General features: G+C 50.9%; 1 protein-coding gene across 2 annotated transcripts in view; it reads left to right on the plus strand.

Annotated features, from left to right (window-relative positions):
* siae (sialic acid acetylesterase) overlaps window positions 1-15,698 on the plus strand; it is a 187,218-nt gene that overhangs the window by 135,225 nt on the left and 36,295 nt on the right. For both annotated transcript variants that reach the window (XR_011937457.1, XM_072486869.1), the window contains exon 6: window positions 14,370-14,488. Coding sequence is in view for 1 of the 2 variants with exons in the window: in XM_072486869.1 (XP_072342970.1) it covers window positions 14,370-14,488 (119 nt within the window). In the remaining variant the exon portion in view is untranslated. The remainder of the gene's footprint in view (window positions 1-14,369; window positions 14,489-15,698) is intronic.

Below are 15,698 nucleotides of genomic sequence, written 5' to 3' on the forward strand. Positions count from 1 at the left end.
GCCCCCACTGTGCGAGGCCCCCTCCTTCCTGCGTCCCCGTTCCCGCCACCATTACCATAGCGCGGGAACAAAGCCCGCGTTTCCCACTCGGCCCCGCCCCTAATGGCGCATTTCCCTTCTCCTTCCCCTTTCTGTCCCACCGGCGCCCACAGTTCCTCATACTCCCCCGCCCCCCCCCCCCCCCCCCAACATGGGGAAGAGAGAAAAGTTACAGGATCACAGAATTAACAAATTGAAAAATCATCCCCCCCCCCCCCCCTTCCCCTTCCTCGCCCCACATAATCACCCCACCACTTTGTCCCGAAGCTCTTTCTCGCGCCAGACTATTCCAGCTTCTCGTCCACAATGAATGTCCACGCCTCCTCTGCCGTCTCAAAGTAGTGGTGCTTCCCTTGGTGAGTGACCCACAGTCTCGCCGGTTGCAACATTCCAAATTGAACCTTCTTTTTGTGAAGCACCACCTTAGCTCGATTGAAACTTGCCCTCCTTCTCGCCACCTCCGCACTCCAATCCTGATATACGCGGATCACCGCGTTCTCCCACCTACAGCTCCGGGTTTTCTTCGCCCATCTGAGGACCGTCTCTCTGTCATTGTAGCGGAGAAACCTCACCACTATAGCTCGAGGTATTTCTCCAGCCTTTGGTCTTCGCGCCAGAACTCGATAGGCTCCCTCCACCTCCAAAGGGCCCGTCGGGGCCTCCGATCCCATTAGCGAGTGAAACATCGTGCTCACATATGTCCCGACGTCCGCCCCTTCTACGCCTTCGGGAAGATCCAGGACTCTTAAATACTTCCTCCTCGAATTATTCTCCAGTGCTTCCAACCTCTCCACACACCTTTTGTGCTGTACCTCATGCGTTTCTACCTTCACCACCAGGCCCTGTATTTCATCTTCGCTTTCAGCAGTCTTTGCCTTCATGACCCGAAGCTCCAGCTCCTGGGTCCTCTGCTCCTCCTTTAGCCCTTCAATCGCCTGTAATATCGGGGCCAACAGCTCCTTCTTCAACTCCTTCTTCAGCTCTTCTACACAGCGCCGCAGGAACTCTTGTTGCTCCGGGCCCCATAACAAACGGCCACCTTCCGACGCCATCTTGCTTTGAGCTTCCCTTCCTTGCCGCTGCTCCAGAGGATCCTCCGTTATCCGGCCACTATCCTCTCCCTTTTCCATGCGTGTCCGGGGGGATTCCCTTCTGGTTTACCGCACAGTGTTTTTGGCCGTTTAAATTGCCGTTGGGGCTCCTATTAAGAGCCCAAAAGTCCGTTCCAACGGGAGGTGCCGAAACGTGCGACTCAGCTGGTCATTGCCGCACCCGGAAGTCGGGGGTTGCATTGTTAATTAGAGATAGTATAACAGCTGCAGAAAGGCAGTTCGAGGAGGATCTGCCTACTGAGGTAGTATGGGTTGAAGTCAGAAATAGGAAAGGAGCAGTCACCTTTTGGGAGTTTTCTATAGGCCCCCCCAATAGCAACAGAGATGTGGAGGAACAGATTGGGAAACAGATTTTGGAAAGATGCAGAAGTCACAGGGTAGTAGTCATGGGTGACTTCAACTTCCCAAATATTGAGTGGAAACTCTTTAGATCAAATAGTTTAGATGGGGTGGTGTTTGTGCAGTGTGTCCAGGAAGCTTTTCTAACACAGTATGTAGATTGTCCGACCAGAGGGGAGGCCATATTGGATCTGGTACTTGGTAATGAACCAGGGCAAGTGATAGATTTATTAGTGGGGGTGCATTTTGGAGATAGTGACCACAGGTGACTTTCACTTTAGCAATGGAGAGGGTTGGTGCATGAAACAGGCCAAGGTTTACAATTGGGGGAAGGGTAAATACGATGCTGTCAGACAGGAACTGAAGTTCATAAGTTGGGAACATAGGCTGTCAGGGAAGGACACAATTGAAATGTGGAACTTGTTCAAGGAACAGATACTACGTTTCCTTGATATGTATGTCCCTGTCAGGCAGGGAAGAGATGGTCGAGTGAGAGAACAAGAGAGGTTGAATGTCTTGTTAAGAGGAAGAAGGATACTTATGTAAGGCTGAGGAAACAAGGTTCAGACAGGGCGTTGGAGGGATACAAGATAGCCAGGAGGGAACTGAAGAAAAGGATTAGGAGAGTCTAAGAGAGGGCATGAAAAATCTTTGGCGGGTAGGATCAAGGAAGACCCCAAGGCCTTTTACACATATGTGAGAAATATGAGAATGACTAGAGCGAGGGTAGGTCCGATCAAGGACAGTAGCGGGAGATTGTGTATTGAGTCTGAAGAGATAGGAGAGGTCTTGACCGAGTACTTTTCTTCAGTATTTACGAATGTGAGGGGCCATATTGTTGGAGAGACAGTGTTAAACAGACTGGTAAGCTCGAGGAGATACTTGTTAGGAAGGAAGATGTGTTGGGCATTTTGAAAAACTTGAGGATAGACAAGTCCCCCGGGTCTGATGGGATATATACAAGGATTCTATGGGAAGCAAGAGATGAAATTGCAGAGCCGTTGGCAATGATCTCTACGTCCTCACTGTCAGCAGGGGTGGTACCAGGGATTGGAGAATTGCGAATGTCCTACCCCTGTTCAATGACGGGAACAGGGATAACCCTGGGAATTACAGGCCAGTTAGTCTTCTTCGGTGGTAGGCAAAGTAATGGAAAGGGTACTGAGGGATAGGATTTCTGAGCATCTGGAAAGACACTGCTTGATTAGGGATAGTCAGCACGGATTTGTGAGGGGTAGGTCTTGCCTCACAAGTCTTATTGAATTCTTTGAGGAGGTGACCAAGCACGTGGATGAAGGTAAAGCAGTGGATGTAGTGTACATGGATTTTAGTAAGGCATTTGATAAGGTTCCCCATGGTAGGCTTATGCAGAAAGTAAGGAGGCATGGGATAGTGGGAAATTTGACCAGTTGAATAACAAACTGGCTAACCGATAGAAGTCAGAGAGTGGTGGTGGATGGCAAATATTCAGCCTGGAGCCCAGTTACCAGTGACGTACCGCAGGGATCAGTTCTGGGTCCCCTGCTGTTTGTGATTTTCATTAATGACTTGGATGAGGGAGTTGAAGGGTGGGTCAGTAAATTTGCAGACGATACGAAGATTGGTGGAGTTGTGGATAGTGAGGAGGGCTGTTGTCGGCTGCAAAGAGACATAGATAGGATGCAGAGCTGGGCTGAGAAGTGGCAGATGGAGTTTAACCCTGAAAAGTGTGAGTTTGTCCATTTTGGAAGGACAAATATGAATGCGGAATACAGGGTTAACGGTAGGGTTCTTGGCAATGTGGAGGAGCAGAGAGATCTTGGGGTCTATGTTCATAGATCTTTGAAAGTTGCCACTCAAGTGGATAGAGCTGTGAAGAAGGCCTATGCTGTGCTAGCGTTCAGTAGCAGAGGGATTAAATTTAAGAGCCGTGAGGTGATGATGCAGCTGTACAAAACCTTGGTAAGGCCACATTTGAAGTACGGTGTGCAGTTCTGGTCGCCTCATTTTAGAAAGGATGTGGAAGCTTTGGAAAAGGTGCAGAGGAGATTTACCAGGATGTTGCCTGGAATGGAGAGTAGGTCTTACGAGGAAAGGTTGAGGGTGCTAGGCATTTTCTCATTAGAACGGAGAAGGATGAGGGGCGACTTGATAGAGGTTTATAAGATGATCAGGGGAATAGATAGAGTAGACGGTCGGAGACTTTTTCCCTGGGTGGAACAAACCATTACAAGGGGACATAAATTTAAGGTGAATGGTGGAAGATATAGGGGGGATGTCAGAGGTAGGTTCTTTATCCAGAGAGTAGTAGGGGCATGAAATGCACTGCCTGTGGAAGTAGTTGAGTCGGAAACATTAGGGGCCTTCAAGCGGCTATTGGATAGGTACATGGATTACGGTAAAATGATGGGGTGTAGATTAATTTGTTTTTAATCTAGGACAAAAGTTCGGCACAACATCGTGGGCCGAAGAACCTGTTCTGTGCTGTATTTTCTATGTTCTATGTTTGTGATATTATTGTCTCTGTTTGCGGTCTGTCCTCCGCGTTTTGCTCCGATTCTTTTTTTACACCCCTGCAGCTTTCATTGTTGTTGCAGTTGTTCCTCCCCCAATTTGTTCGATTTAACAAACTTGTCAGCCTCCGCTGGGGTGTTAAAGTACAGTTCCTTTCCCTTGAATGTTACCCAGAGTCTGGCCGGGAATAACATCCCAAATCACACCCCACTTTTGTAGAGGGCTGATATTGCTTTGTTGAACTCGGCCCTCTTTTTTGCCAGGTCCGCCCCAATGTCTTGGTACACAATTGTGTTCTTCCCTTCTCATGTGCACGATTTTGTCTGACGGGCCCACCTTAAGATTTTTTCCTGGTCCTGGAACCGGCGTAGCTTCTTGATATTCGCTCTGGGCTGATGCCTGGCTTTGGGCCTGGGTCAAAGCAACCTGTGTGCCCTGTCCATTTCTGGGGGGTTTGCAAAGCCCTCCCTCCCTCCTTACTAGCTTGCCCAGCATTGGTCTCTGCCTTCTATCCCCTCTGGCAGACCCACTATTCTGACGTTCTGCTGCCTGGACCGGTTTTCCTGGTCCTCCACCTTCCCTCTTAGGTTCCCCTGGGTCGTCACCAACCTTCTCACCTCAGTTTCCAGAGCTACGATCCTGTCACTCTGGTCCGAGGCGGCCTTCTCCAACTCCAGGATTGTTTTTTCCTGCACCTCCACCTTCCTTCCCAGGCCTTCGATGGTTCGCTGTACTTTGTCTGTCGTCTCTGCCTCCGACATCACCTCCTTCATCATCGTGTGGATTTCCGTCCTGATCGCTTCCTTTATGATGTTTAGCTCCCTTTTCTGCACGCTTCTCCCTCCGTCGCCCTGTGCGGGAGGGGGTGGGGGGGTCGCCACGTCCTGTTCCTGTTGCACTGTTTCATTCGCCAGCTTCTCTCGTTCCTGGTTCGCCTGAACCTCCGTCCTGTCTCGTGGGGCCGCCTGCCTGCGCGCCCACAGCTCCTGCCCTATTCCTTTGCTGCTGCTCCTTGCATCTCGCTGTCCCCTCGATTTATTATTATTTACAGGTTTATGCCTTTCGACGGGTTTAGTGGGCCTTTTAAGCTGAAATTCCTGATAAATTGAGTTCGTTTGGGAGGAGATCCATCTGCTGTGCGTCTGCTCAGCACATCGCCGCTACTGGAACGGTGGTCTGCCTTTCTCTGAAGTCCCTCTTTGCTTTCCAACTGTTATGGTGCGCGTGAAACTGGACCCGGGCCGTGGGGAGGCCATATTCGGGGTGTCAGACCAGCCGGGTTGGAAACGGGTGCGGAGGCAGATGTTGTAGCCTTCGCCTCATTGATCGCCCGAAGGCGAATCCTGTTAGGGTGGAGATCAACCTCTCCACTCTGTGCCCTGGCGTGGCGGGGAGACCTGCTGGAATTCTTGACGCTTGAAAAGGTCAAATTTGAACTGAGGGGAAGGATGGAAGGGTTCTACAATTGCTGGGCATTATTCATTCTGCACTTTCGAGAATTGGATCACATCGAACATTCGGGGGGTTGGGAGGGTTGGGGGTAGAGGGACTGTATGTGTTCATGGTGACTATGGGTGATTCCTGATTCCTTTTTGTCATTTGTTTATGTGACCATGCGGGCTAATGTCTGTGATTTGGTGGGAGAATGGGATCGTTGTTATTGATAGGGGGATTGACATTACATTCGTTACTGATTATTGTTTATTGTTGGGTGTAGATTTGGGAGAAAATGTGAAAAAGGAGAATACAAAATATTTTTTAAAAACGAAAGGAATAAAAATATGAAAGTAAGTTGGCGGGTAGCATGAAATCTGACTGTAAAAGTGTCTATAGGTACGTAAACATAAAAAGATTGATAAAAACAAATGTAGGCCCCTTACAGTCAGAAATGGGGGAATTCATAATGGAACAAAGAAATGGCTGAGGAACTAAATTCATATTTTGCTTCTGTCATCATGAAGAAGACATGAATAATGTACCGGAAATTCTGAGGAACACAAGTTTCAGTGAGGAGCTGAAGGAAATTAGAATTAGCAGAGAAATAGTTTTAGGGAAATTAATGGTATTGAATGCGGATAAATCTCCGGGGCCTAATAATCTTCATAGAACATACAGTGCAGAAGGAGGCCATTCCGCCCATCAAGTCTGCACCGACCCACTTAAGCCCTCACTTCCACCTATTCCCCTAACCCAATAACCCCTCCTATCCTTTTTGGGCACTAGGGGCAATTTAGCATGGCCATTCCACCTAACCCGCACATGTTTGGACTGTGGGAGGAAACCGGAGCAGACACAGGGAGACCGTGCAGATTCCGCACAGTGAGGGACTCAGTGAGGAATCGAACCTGGGACCCTGGCGCTGTGAAGCCACAGTGCTACCCACTGTGCTGCCCCACATACTCATCCCAGAGTACTTAAGGAAGTAGCCCTTGAAATAGTAGATCCATTGGCGGTCATTTTCCAAACTCTGGAATGATTCCTACCGATTAGATTTATTCAAAAAGGGAGGTAGAGAGAAAACAGGGATCTATAGTCCAGTGAGCCTAACGTCAGTAGTAGGGACGTTGCTGGAGTCAATTATTAAGGATTTCATAGCACAACACTTGGAAAGCAATGGCAGAATCAGACAAAGTCAGCTTGGTTTTATTAAAGGGAAATCATGCTTGACAAATATACTGGAATTGATTGAAGATGTAACGAGTAGAGTTGACCAGGGAGACCCGACGGATGTGGTTTATTTAGACTTTCAGAAGGCTTTCAGCAAGGTCTTACATAGCAGGTTACTATGTAAAGTTGAAGCACATGGGATTAAGGGTAGTGTCTTGAGATGGATAGAAAGCTGGTTAGCAGACAGAAAGAAAAAGGTTGGAATAAATGGGTCTTTTTCCGATAGGCAGGCAGTGACTGAGCTAGGACCACAACTGTTCAAATTATATATCGATGATTTGGACGAGGGAACTATATGTCGTACTTCCAAGTTTGCAGATGGTATAAAGTTGGGTGGGTGGGTGAACCGCGGGGGAAGATACAGAGATGCTTCAGCTGGATTTGGACAGGCTGAATGAGTGGGCATATGCATGGCAGATGCAGTATAATGTGGGTAAATGTGAGGCTATCCATTTTGGTAGCACAAATAGAAAGGTAGATTATTATTTGAATGGGTGTAAATTGAGAGAGATGGATATACAGCAAGACCTTGGTGTCCTCGTGCATCAGTTATTGAAATTAAGCACGCAGGTACAGCAGGCAGTAAAGAAGGCTAATGGTATGTTGGCCTTCATACTGAGAGATTTGAGTATAGGAATAGGGATGCTTTACTACAATTGTATAGGGCATTGGTGAAGCCACACCTGGAGTATTGTGAACAGTTTTGGTGTTTTTATCTGAGGAAGGATGTTCTTGCAATGGAGGGAGTGCAGTGAAGGTTTGCCAGGTTGATACCAAGGATGGCAGCACGGTAGCATAGTGTTAGCACTGTGGCTTCACAGCGCCAGGGTCCCAGGTTTGATTCCCTGCTGGGTCACTGCCTGTGTGGAGTCTGCACCTTCTCCCCGTGTCTGCGTGGGTTTCCTCCGGGTGCTCCGGTTTCCTCCCACAGTCCAAGGTTAGGTGGATTGGCCACGCTAAATTGCCCTTGGTGTCCAAAAAGGTTAGGAGGGGTTATTGGGTTAGGGGGATAGGGTTAAAGTGAGGGCTTAAGTGGATTGGTGCAGACCCGATGGGCCGAATGGCCTCCTTCTGCACTGTATGTTCTATGACGGGACTGTCATATGAGGAGAGACTAAATCGGTTAGGATTATATTTGTTAATTGGAGATTAGAAAAGTGAAGAGGGGACTTCCGGGTGCGGCAATGCGGAGCTGAGCCGCACGATTCGGCAGCTCCCACTACCACGGACTTTCGGGCTCGCTAGAAGAGTCCCAACGGAACTTTTTTTGAAGCTAACCCGTGGGGAAGGTAAGAGGGAGGTCCCCCTCCAACTTGTATGAAACGGACTCGAAGCGTAACGGCCACAAAAGTGGCACTGAAGCAACGGGAAAAAACGGGGAAAAAAGACAAAATGGCGGCGGCCAGAGACAAAGGTGAGCTGCAGGAACTGGAGCAGCGGGAAGGACCGGGGAAGAAAGATAGAATGGCGGCGGCCAGAGACAAAGGTGAGCTGCTGGAGCAGCGGGAAGGACCGGGGAAGAAAGATAGAATGGCGGCGGCCAGAGACAAAGTGGAGCTGCAGGAGTTTATTAGGCACTGCTTCGAGGAGCATTGCGAGGAGATGCATAAGGAAATGCTGGCGCCTATGCTTTCGGCAATCAAAGGACTAGGGATCACCCAGAAGGCCCACGAGGTTCAGATCCAGGAGGTACAAAAAAGAGTTGGTCAGAACGAGGACGGGATCTCGGGCCTGGTGGTGAGAGTGGAGCAGAACGAGGCGCTACACAGGAGGTGGGCGGGAAGACTCGAAGACCTGGAGAACAGGTCGAGGAGAAAGAATCTGCGGATCCTGGGTCTCCCTGAAGGAGCTGAGGGGGTCGATGCCGGGGCATACACGAGCACGATGCTCGGGGCAATGATAGGCAAGGAGGCCCCTTCGAGGCCGCTGGAGTTGGACGGGGCACACCGGGTGCTGGCGAGGAGGCCCCGGGCAAATGAGCCGCCAAGAGCGATGATGGTGAGGTTCCACCGGTTCACGGACAGAGAGTGGGTCCTAAATGGGCCAAGAAGGAGCGGAGCAATAAGTGGGACAATGCAGAGATCCGAATATACCCGGACTGGAGCACGGAGGTTGCAAAGCGGAGAGCGGGTTTCAACCGGGCCAAAGCGTCGTTGCACCGGAAAGAAGTGAAATTCGGAATGCTACAGCCGGCGCGACTGTGGGTCACATACAAGGGCCAACACTACTACTTTGAAACGCCTGAAGAGGCGTGGACATTTATACAAACCGAAAAGTTGGACTCTAACTGAGGGTTTGTGAGGGTGGGGGGGATATTTGAGGTTTGATGTGTGATGGTTGTTGTATATAGGGGGTCAATCACAAAATCACGCGCAGGAATTGTTACATGGGCTGGGGGAGAGAGACAAGGCCGCGACAGGAGCTGCGCCAGAGGGGGCGGAGCGGGCTTTGGAAAGCGCAGGGTTTGGTTTTTCCCGCGTGCGGGAAGAAAGGTGGGAGGGGGAACTCCCACACGGGGAGGTCAATGGGATAGCGGGGGTAGCCGGGGTCAGCAGGTGTCAGCTGACTTACGGGAGTGACATGGGGGGAGCAAAAAAGCTAGACAGGGGTCTAGCGGGGGGGAGGGAAGGGGGGTGGGGGGCAAGGGTTGCTGCTGCCGAAAGGGAATGGGACATAGAAGAGGTGGTCGGGTCGGGGGTCCCCCGTTTGGGGGACTGGAGGGTGAGAGAGGCGTGGACACGGGACTGGCCCAGAAAAGGAGATGGCTAGTCGGCAGGGGGGCGGGAGAGAGCCCCTCCAATCCGGCTGATAACGTGGAACGTGAGGGGGCTGAATGGGCCGGTGAAGAGGGCTCGAGTGTTCGCGCACTTAAAGGGACTGAAGGCGGACGTGGTCATGCTCCAAGAGACTCACTTGAAGGTGGCGGACCAGGTCAGGTTAAGAAAGGGATGGGTAGGACAGATATTCCACTCGGGACTGGGTGCGAAGAATAGAGGGGTGGCAATATTAGTGGGAAAGCGGGTGTCATTTGAGGCCAAGACTATTGAGGTGGACAATGGAGGGCGATATGTAATGGTGAGCGGTAGGCTGCAGGGGACGTGGGTGCTGTTGGTAAACGTGTACGCCCCGAACTGGGATGATGCAGGATTCATGAAGCGCATGTTGGGGCGCATTCCGGACCTGGAGAAAGGAGGCCTGATAATGGGAGGGGACTTCAAAACAGTGTTGGACCCAGCACCGGACCGCTCCAAATCAAGGACTGGAAAGAGGCCGGCGGCGGCCAAGTTACTTAGGGGGTTTATGGATCAGATGGGGGTAGCGGACCCATGGCGGTTTGCAAGGCCGCAGGCCAGGGAATTTTCTTTCTTTTCCCATGTACACAAAGCCTACTCCCGGATAGATTTTTTTGTTCTGGGCAGGGCGCTCATCCCGAGGGTGGAGGGGACGGAGTATTCGGCCATAGCCGTTTCGGACCATGCCCCGCACTGGGTGGAACTGGAGCTGGAGGAGGAGAGGGACCAACGCCCGCTGTGGCGGCTGGATGTGGGACTGCTGGCGGACGAGGTGGTGGGTGGGAAGGTGAGGGGGTGTATCGAAAGGTACTTGGAGGCCAACGACAACGGGGAGGTGCGGGTAGGGGTGGTATGGGAGGCGTTGAAGGCGGTGGTCAGGGGAGAGCTAATCTCCATTAGGGCTCACAGGGAGAAGACAGAGGGCATGGAAAGGGAGAGGTTAGTGGGGGAGATTTTGAGAATGGACAGGAGATACGCAGAGGCCCCGGAGGAAAGATTACTTGGGGAAAGACGACGGCTCCAGACGGAGTTTGACCTGTTGACCACAGGGAAGGCGGAGACACAGTGGAGGAAAGCGCAGGGGGCGACCTATGAGTATGGGGAAAAGGCTAGTCGGATGCTGGCACACCAGCTCTGTAAAAGGATGGCAGCGAGGGAAATAGGGGGAGTCAAAGATGGAAGGGGAGCCACGGTTCGGAGTGCGACGAAAATAAACGAGGTATTTAAGGCCTTCTATGAAGAGCTGTACAGATCCCAGCCCCCAACGGGGGAAGAGGGTATGAGATGATTCCTAGACCAGCTGAGATTCCCGAGGGTGGAGGAGCAAGAAGTGGCTGGTCTGGGGGCACCAATTGGGTTGGAGGAGCTGAGCAAGGGTTTGGGGAGCATGCAGGCGGGGAAGGCCCCGGGACCGGATGGGTTCCCGGTGGAGTTCTACAGGAAGTACGTCGACCTGTTGGCCCCGCTACTAGTGAGGACCTTTAATGAGGCAAGAGAGGAGGGGACCCTACCTCCGACAATGTCGGAAGCGACAATTTCTTTGATCCTAAAGCGAGACAAGGACCCACTGCAATGTGGATCGTACAGGCCGATCTTGCTCCTTAATGTGGATGCAAAGTTGCTGGCAAAAGTGCTGGCCACGAGGATCGAGGACTGTGTCCCGGGGGTAATCCACGAGGACCAGGCGGGATTTGTAAAGGGTAGGCAGCTAAACACCAATGTGCGGCGGCTCTTAAACGTGATAATGATGCCATCGGTGGAGGGAGAAGCGGAGATAGTGGCAGCTATGGACGCGGAGAAGGCCTTTGACCGAGTAGAGTGGGAGTAACTCTGGGAGGTGCTGCGTAGGTTTGGGTTCGGGGTAGGGTTTATCAGTTGGGTTAAGCTCCTTTACAGAGCCCCGGTGGCGAGTGTAGTGACAAATAGGCGGAGGTCGGAGTACTTTTGGCTGTACTGAGGGACGAGGCAGGGGTGCCCCCTGTCCCCCCTGTTGTTCACATTGGCGATCGAACCATTGGCCATGTCATTGAGGGAGTCTAATAAATGGAGGGGGGTGGTCCGAGGGGGAGAAGAGCATCGGGTGTCGCTATATGCGGATGACCTGTTGCTGTACGTGGCAGATCCAATGGAGGGGATGGTTGAGGTCATGCAGACTCTAAGGGAGTTTGGGGAGTTTTCGGGCTATAAGCTCAATGTAGGGAAGAGTGAGCTCTTTGTATTACAGGTGGGGGACCAAGAAAGAGGGATAGGGGACCTACCGCTGAGGAGGGCGGAGGGGAGCTTTCGGTATCTGGGGATCCAGATAGCCAGGAGTTGAGGGGCCCTACATAAACTGAATCTGACGAGTTTGGAGCAAATGGGGGAGGATTTTAAAAGATGGGACATGCTACCGCTCTCGCTGGCGGGTAGAGTGCAATCGGTCAAAATGGTGGTCCTTCCGAGGTTTTTGTTTGTGTTTCAGTGCCTTCCCATCGTGATCACTAAGGCCTTTTTTAAGAGAGTAGGCAGGAGTATTATGGGGTTTGTGTGGGCGAATAAGACCCCCGGGGTAAGGAGAGGGTTCCTGGAACGCAGTAGGGACCGAGGAGGGTTGGCGCTGCCAAACCTGGGGAGCTACTGCTGGGCAGCAAATGTGTCGATGATCCGCAAGTGGGTTATGGAGGGAGAGGGGGCGGCATGGAAGAGGATGGAGATGGCGTCCAGCAAAGGAACGAGTCTGGGGGCGTTGGTGACGGCACCGCTGCCGCTCTTGCCGACAAAGTATACCACGAACCCGGTGGTGGCGGCAACGCTAAGGATCTGGGGCCAGTGGAGACGGCACCGGGGTGCAATGGGAGCATTGGTGTGGTCCCCGATCCGGGGTAACCATCGGTTTGTCGCGGGAAAGATGGACGGGGGGTTCCAGAGCTGGCATCGGGCGGAGATCAGAAGAATGGGGGACCTGTTCATTGATGGAACGTTTGCGAGCCTAGGGGCACTGGTGGAGAAGTTTTGAGTTACCCCTGGGAAATGCCTTTAGATATATGCAGGTGAGGGCTTTTGTAAGGCGACAGGTGAGGGAATTCCCGTTGCTCCCGGCACAAGAAATTCAAGACAGAGTAATCTCGGGCACATGGGTCGGGGAAGGCAAGGTGTCAGAAATACACCAGTAGATGAAAGAAGGGGAAGCACTGGTAGAAGAGTTGAAGGGTAAATGGGAGGAGGAGCTAGGGGAGGAGATCGAGGAAGGTCTGTGGGCGGATGCCCTAGGTAGGGTTAATTCCTCCTCCTCGTGTGCCAGGCTCAGCCTGATACAATTTAAGGTGGTTCACAGAGCTCACCTGACGGGGACGAGGTTGAGCAGGTTCTTTGGGGTAGAGGACAGATGTGGAAGGTGCCCAGGGAGCCTGGCCAACCATGTCCATATGTTTAGGTCATGCCCGGCACTGGAGGGGTTCTGGAGAGGAGTGGCAGGAGCAATATCTCAGGTGGTGAAAGTCCAGGTCAAGCCAAGCTGGGGGCTAGCAATATTCGGAGTAGTGGACGAACCGGGAGTGCAGGAGGCGAAAGAGGCCGGCATTCTGGCCTTTGCATCCCTAGTTGCCCGGCGAAGGATCTTGCTAATGTGGAAGGAGGCGAAGCCTCCCAACCTGGAGGCCTGGATAAATGATATGGCTGGGTTCATAAAGTTGGAGAGGATTAAGTTCGCCTTGAGAGGGTCTGCGCAGGGGTTCTACAGGCGGTGGCAACCATTCCTAGACTATCTCGCGGAGCATTAGAGGAGGGTCGGTCAGCAGCAGCAACAACCTGTGGGGGAGGGTGGGGGGGGGGGGAGGGGGAACTGCCTGGGGGGGGGGGTGGAAGAGCAAGAGATAACATGAAGAGTCGGGGAAACTGGCACGTACGGGAGAGAGCCAGTGCACAAAGCTATGTAAATATACTATTTTGCCATGTATATATCTTGCTCCGCGCGATTTCTCATCTCTTTTTTTTGTTACGGGGGGGGGGGGGTGCGCGGTTATTGTTTGTAAGGGAGAAAAATTGTGTTAAAAACTTTAATAAATATATTTAAAAAAAAGAAAAGTGAAGAGGGGAAACATAGATTCATAGAAGGAAGGAGCAGGAGGAGGCCTTTTGGCCCTTCGAGCCTGTCCCGCCATTTATCACGATCATGGCTGATCATCCAACTCAATAGCCTAATCCTGCTTTCTCCCCATAACCTTTGATCCCATTCGCCCCAAGTGCTATATCTAGCCACTTCTTGAATATATTCAATGTTTTAGCATCAACTACTTCCTGTGGTAATGAATTCCACAGGCTCACCACTCTTTGGGTGAAGAAATGTCTCCTCATCTCTGTCCAAAATGGTTTACCCTGAATCCTCTGACTGTGGACCCCTGGTTCTAGACACACCCACCATCATAAGACCTTAAGACATAGGAGCAGAATTAGGCCACTCGGCCCATTGAGTCTGCTCCACCATTCAATAATAGCTGATATTTTTCTCATCCCCATTCTCCTGCCTTCTCCCCATAACCCCTGATCCCCTTATTAATCAAGAACCTTTCTATCTCTGTCTTAAAGAGACTCAGTGATTTGGCCTCCACAGCCTTCTGCGGCCAAGAGTTCCACAGATTCACCATCCTCTGGCTAAAGAAATTCCACCTCATCTCTGTTTTAAGGGATCGTCCCTTTAGTCTGAGATTATGTCCTCTACTTCTAGTTCTTCCTACAAGTGGAAACATCCTCTCCACGTCCACTCTATCCAAGCATCGCAGTATCCTGTAAGTTTCAATAAGACCCCCCCTCATCCTTCTAAACTCCAACGACCCAGAGTCCTCAACCGTTCCTCATATGACAACTCTTGTTTACTAGGTTATTTTGAAGTAGGAAATTACTTCTATGTTCAGAATTGTATGTCTGATGACTTGACCCTTTTTCATTACAGTGTTGGTTATGACAGTCAGGTAAATGAAGAAACTGGCCCTCATCAACCCACTGTCTTGTGGAATGCAATGATACACCCTCTACATAGGATGGCAATCAAAGGAGCCATCTGGTATCAAGGTGAGATATCTACTACAATAGACACAGGGGTTATGCTGCAGCTATACATACCCTGGTTAGGCCCCACTTGGAGTACTCTGAACAGTTCTGGGCAGCACACCCGAGGAAGGATATTTTGGCCTGGGAGGGAGTGCAATATAGGTTTACAAAAATGATACCTGGATTACAGGGGATGAGTTACAAAAAGATATTACTCAAATTAGACCTGTTTTCGCTCGAATTTAGAAGGTTATCGGGTGATCTGATCGAAGTTTTCAAGCTATTGACAGCGATTGCAGCTGTATAGAACCTTAGTTAGGCCACACTTGGAGTATAGTGTTCAATTCTGGTCGCCACACTACCAGAAGGATGTGGAGGCTTTAGAGAGGGTGCAGAAGAGATTTACCAGAATGTTGCCTGGTATTGAGGGCATTAGTTATGAGGAGAGGTTGAATAAACTCGACTTGTTCTCACTGGAACGAAGGAGGTTGAGGGTCGGCCTGACATAGGTCTACAAAATTATGAGGGGCATAGACAGAGTGGATAGTCAGAGACTTTTCCCAGGGTAGAGGGGTCAATTACTAGCGGGCTTAGGTTTAAGGTGCGAGGGGCAAAGTTTAGAGGAGATGTACGAGGCAAGTTTTTTACACACACAGGGTAGTGGGTGCCTGGAACTCGCTGCCGGAGGAGGTGGTGGAAGCAGGGATGATAGTGACATTTAAGGGGCATCTTGACAAATACATGAATAGGATGGGAATAGAGGGATACGGACCCAGGAAATGTAGAAGAAAGTAGTTTAGTCGGGCAGCATGGTCGGCACGGGCTTGGAGGGCCGAAGGGCCTGTTCCTGTGCTGTACATTTCTTTGTTCTTTGTTGCCATTTACGGTGTATTTCCCTTCTATGTTAGACCTACCAAAATGCATCACCTCATATTTGTCTGGATTAAACTCCATTTGCCATTTCTCTGCCCAAGTCTCCAACCTATCTGTGCCCTGGTGTATCCTGCGATAATCCTCAACACTATCTGCCCTCCACCAACCTTGGGTGTCATCAGACCAGCTACATTTTCCTCCAAATCGTTTATGTATACTACAAACAACAGAGGTCCCAGCACAGATCCCTGTGGAACACACTGGTCACAACTTCCCATTCAGAATAACACCCTTCTACTGCTACCCTCTGCCTTCTGTGACAGAGCCAGTTTCGTATCCATCTTACCACCTCACCTCT

The sequence above is a fragment of the Scyliorhinus torazame genome, chromosome 21, assembly GCF_047496885.1.
Source record: "Scyliorhinus torazame isolate Kashiwa2021f chromosome 21, sScyTor2.1, whole genome shotgun sequence".
Classification (NCBI taxonomy): domain Eukaryota; kingdom Metazoa; phylum Chordata; class Chondrichthyes; order Carcharhiniformes; family Scyliorhinidae; genus Scyliorhinus; species Scyliorhinus torazame.